The following is a 4,470-nucleotide window of genomic DNA, read 5'->3' as shown; positions in this document are numbered from 1 at the left end:
GATGAGTTTAGTCTACAGATGACGTGGTAGACTGAATCTCTCTAAGAATTTCTCACAATTATGATGCCATATAAAAGTGTTAATTAACAAGAATCTTTAATTGATGGAGGGTGTGCTGGATTAAAGGCTAACCAAATAATGTTCCATTCTTACTTCAAATTAGCTAACTGGCATCATGAATAAAATAAAATAAATTCAATAACAAATCCCAATGAGTTTATAAGAGAAAGAACCGAAAATTTGTTATCTCAACCAATTAATTTGGAAATATATTTCTTAGCGTTTACGTTGAATATCTGTCAAGACATTTAGCATTTATAAAAGTCTTCTCGATGGTGCTCTGTTAATTCAGTTAGTTGTCAGTTGAACAAAAATGTGCATAATTTAGCTCAAGAAACTAAAACTTCCTTAGTATTTTAATTGTCGATGGATCTGCTGCAAAGAGCAGACCCACGGTGGGTCTGCTCACGGTGGGTTTAAAATTAATTTAAATTTTTTTTTATTTAAATTAAAAATAATTGTTTATTTATTTTTTAAAATTAAATGAGTTTTTATTTAAATAATTTTTTTGCGGCAATGGACGGTGGTGGCCGGAAAAAACCGGCGGCGGCGGGTGAAAGTTTTCGGTTGGATGGTTTGATTTAGTTGAGTTGATTGGTGATTTAAGTATGATTTGGATGGTTTATGTCTGATTTGATTAGATAATGACTTTAGATTTGGTTAGATTAGGTTGGTTTGGTTTTTGTTATTGACCTTAGAGGTATTTTAGGTATTTTTGAGAAAATAAAGGGCTTGGGGCGGTTTTTTGGGGCGGTTTTAGGATAAAGGGGGTTTAGCTAATTATTGGGTAAAGTTTAGTATTGGGTAAAGTTTAGAGGGTTTACGGCAGGTTTTTTTAGATCAGGGGGTTTAGCGTAAGGTACCCCTAAAGTTAGGGTCTGTGGGTGATTATTAACCTAACCAATGATTTGATATTGGACAACCTTGATCTCCTCTTGGAGTGTTGAATTGAATCATGTTTTCTAATTCTTGTTCTTTGCATGATTCAATTGTACTCTCTTTTGATTGCTTAATTCTCCAATTTATATCAAAAATCAATCTATCAATAGAGTGAAGAGTCTAAATTGTCCTAGTTAATTCGTGTATAAGCTGGTCCTAAAGTTGGGTCTAAATTGCCCTAACTATATTACCCTTTCTTTATTTCTCCAATTATCATAGAAATCATAAATCATATAGTATCAATTTCAAACACAAATTCATATTCAATTATCAAAATAATAAGCATAAAAAACAGATGAAAATGCATGGGCAATGAGTTGTATGATAATGGTGTACTCATAGTTTTTATGAGTGTCCATGCTTCTAATTAATGAGTTGTATAATCCAGTGGAACGTGTATCACAAAAAGTCAAATACCATTAGCTTACATGTGAATCTCATTTTTTAATTCATTAAACCCAAATCAGAAAGGAATTAAAGAAAGAAAGATAAGATGGGAACTAGTTGTGCAATGCATTATAAATTTGTAGAGTGTAATCCAAAGAAAAAAGTAGTATTTCCATAAACATGATGTTTTGAAAGGCAAAAGAGTGCATTCTTTGTATCATAACCAGAATGTATTTGTGTTTCTTTTTTGGTCATCACTCTTGCAAATCTCCAAAAATAAATTGAAAATCAAAACTATACTTAAATTCAGTTCGATTTAGAAACTTTATCATTCCAATATGATTCGGTACCAGAATTTGATTCCGAAAATTCAGTTTTAGAGCTTGGCAATACACTTTATTAGAAAAAGCCGCTATTGTTAGAGCAACAATTGATAATGGTAGAATAAAAAAGTTTATCTTTACAAATTTACCTTCCTTTTATTGATAATTGATAAGAAAAAAATAAATACAAGTTGAAAGAGGATGATTTTGTTTTAAAAAAAAAGGAAAAAAGGGCAACTATGCACCTACCGTTTGGAGTCAGGAGCAAATATGTTTTTAAAGTTTAAAAAAAATAAGCCATTAAAAATTCTAATAAGGGACAAATAAACGCTTCTCCTAAACAGCGTGTTAACAATGTATGCATGGTGTGTAGATTTTATCGGTCATGGCAAACGTGAATCCTACATGACATCCTAAATCTATGAATTACATCTTTGCAAAAAAATGATTCCAAAATTAAATATCCTAAATCTCAAATTCAAATTTTAAGACGTGAAAATAAAATCAAAATAGTTTAAATTAAGATTCTCGATTGTTCTGAATTTGAATATTTAGGTTTTAATCATTTTTTTAATTATAAAGAGAGCTGAAAAGATATAAATTCACGGTCGCAATGTTAGCAAAATCTACACACCGTACACAATATCGTTAACACGCCGTTTAGAAAAAGGCTCATTTATCCCTTTTAAAAAAACGTTAGGGCCTTATTTATTCCATTTTAGGAGAGATATTTGCTCACGACTCCAGACGTCTAAGGACATATTTATTTATTTTTTCCTTAAAAGAAAATATTGCTCTACTGCTATGGCTATAGAGCCACCCATATTGAATTCAATAATAATTTTGATTCCTCAATTCAGAACCATTCAATATGATTTTGGAAGTAAATATCTGCCTAAAATCAAAAAAAGTACCTAATAAAATTTCAGTAAAATCCACATCGAAAGAAGCCAATGATCGACATGTATTTTTCAATTATGGACATTTTTGATTCCCACTCGGATTAGGAGATCCCAAAACTCGTCCATGGCCCTAATTCAGCCGACCACATTTTTGTCAACAGAGCAAAAACGACAACGCCACACGTTTGTAACGAAGTAAGTTTCATTAAAAAAGAAGATTAAAATTAAAAATAACAATAATCCTTAAATGGTTATTGGTTAATCACTTATTATCTACAGCCATCCATCCATACGCCCCATCGAAAAGGAAACCCAACATAATAACAGATTAATAAAACCAAATATAAAAAGAAAAAGAAAAAGCATGCGTTATGCGTCGTCGTTTTCTTTATCATCATCCCCCGACTCATGGTGTTCCACTTTCGCATGACCTAATCCCCGCGCCACCGCAACCGTATTACTTCCATTCCCGTCAACAACCGTCGCCGACGACATCTCCATCTGACAAACCCTAATTGCACCAATTAATTTCTCCGGCAACTCATCTTCCGCCTGAGCTTCGACGACAAATCCCATATCAATAGTAACGCTCGTCACGTATCCCAATGCAAGATGTAAAATCGCAGTAGCTATTTTAGAGCTACCTATATCAACATCAATCTCCAAATAATTTACTCCTCTGTGATAATTACAAGTTAAAGCCTTCCCTAACAAGCACGCGCTGTAATTACCTACTGTTTTTTTCACTATCCACGGTCCTTTAACGATTCTGTTCACGATTTTAAACCGTTGATTCCTATACGCGTCGTCGCCGTTGATAAAACGATACAGCAACGAGCCGTTAGGGATTGGATCCTCCGTCGCAAAGTAAAACACCGCACTGTGCTGTTCTTTACCAGGAACTTGAAGATTAACGGCGAATATAAAACTTTTTAACGATTTTCCTTCCGATTGTGATTTTTTAAGAGCGAGAGCCACGCGGTTATCGGGACGCGCGAGTACGTTTTCGAGCTTCGTACTCGACTTCAGCCAGTCCATACCGGCTGGCGAGAGTAAATAGCCGCCTGTGGCGGCGGTTTTTTGCCGTTTAGTGAAGTAATTATTTGAACGGAGTGAGAATAGCTCACCTGGAGGTGACGCCCAGCCGTTTGTACCATCGTCAAGCTCTACACGGCGGAGGGATCCGCCGTTGATTGACTCGGAGATCCAGCAGCCTGTGGAGGAGGTGGTGGTGGAGGCAGTGGAGGTGGATCTGAAGACGGCGGATTCCTTGCCGGAATTCCGGTGTTTCTGTTTGGTTGGGCACATGTTTTATTTATTTATTTTTTTGGGTGCGTATGGTTTGGATTGTTGATAGCTGAGAAGAGTGTGATGCTTAGAGACGGTGCTATTATTGTGATTTAGTAAGGTAAGGAATTAGTTTGCCCTGTTTTTATAAGGAAATTACAACAGTACCATTCTGCATCTGGACAGTGGACAGTAGGCCCACGCTTCTTCTTTTTCTTTATTATAAGTAATTTTGTACTTAATATAGTAAACTTTTTATTATTATTAACATTATTGTCATATGCAGATTAAAGTCAACACTGTGATTGGTCAATTATCGGACGCTGATTCCATACATGTGCATTAATATTTAATCTTTGATAATTTCTTAATTTAAAAATAAGTTTTTCTGATAGTTTTCGGACAATTAAGTCATTTGTTAAAATTAATATATTTAATAAATTACATAATTGTTAAATATCTATCTATCTATAACAAATATAAAAATATATTCGCGGGGAAACAGTTCTATTCACGGACAAATATACCTTCTACATATTTTATCCAAATTGATATTCCTAATTGTGACATAT

The 4,470-nt window shown here is 34.2% G+C and overlaps 1 protein-coding gene across 1 annotated transcript; it reads right to left on the bottom strand.

The window, feature by feature from the left end:
- Positions 1–2,795: 2,795 nt before the first annotated feature.
- LOC126670224 (protein ENHANCED DISEASE RESISTANCE 2-like) lies at positions 2,796–4,013 on the bottom strand. Its single transcript, XM_050363904.2, has one exon. The coding sequence runs from the start codon at positions 3,917–3,919 to the stop codon at positions 2,981–2,983; it is 939 nt and encodes a 312-aa protein (XP_050219861.1). The 5' UTR covers positions 3,920–4,013; the 3' UTR covers positions 2,796–2,980.
- Between the last annotated feature and the right edge of the window lie 457 nt (positions 4,014–4,470).

Source organism: Mercurialis annua, linkage group LG2 (assembly GCF_937616625.2).
Source record: "Mercurialis annua linkage group LG2, ddMerAnnu1.2, whole genome shotgun sequence".
In the NCBI taxonomy this organism is placed as follows: domain Eukaryota; kingdom Viridiplantae; phylum Streptophyta; class Magnoliopsida; order Malpighiales; family Euphorbiaceae; genus Mercurialis; species Mercurialis annua.
Note: the sequence above shows the minus strand (reverse complement) of the source record. Positions and strands in the feature narration are given on the sequence as shown.

Bases quoted from the DNA above. Each gene is read 5' to 3' on its own strand.
- LOC126670224 (XM_050363904.2), bottom strand. From the start codon at position 3,919: ATGTGCCCAACCAAACAGAAACACCGGAATTCCGGCAAGGAATCCGCC.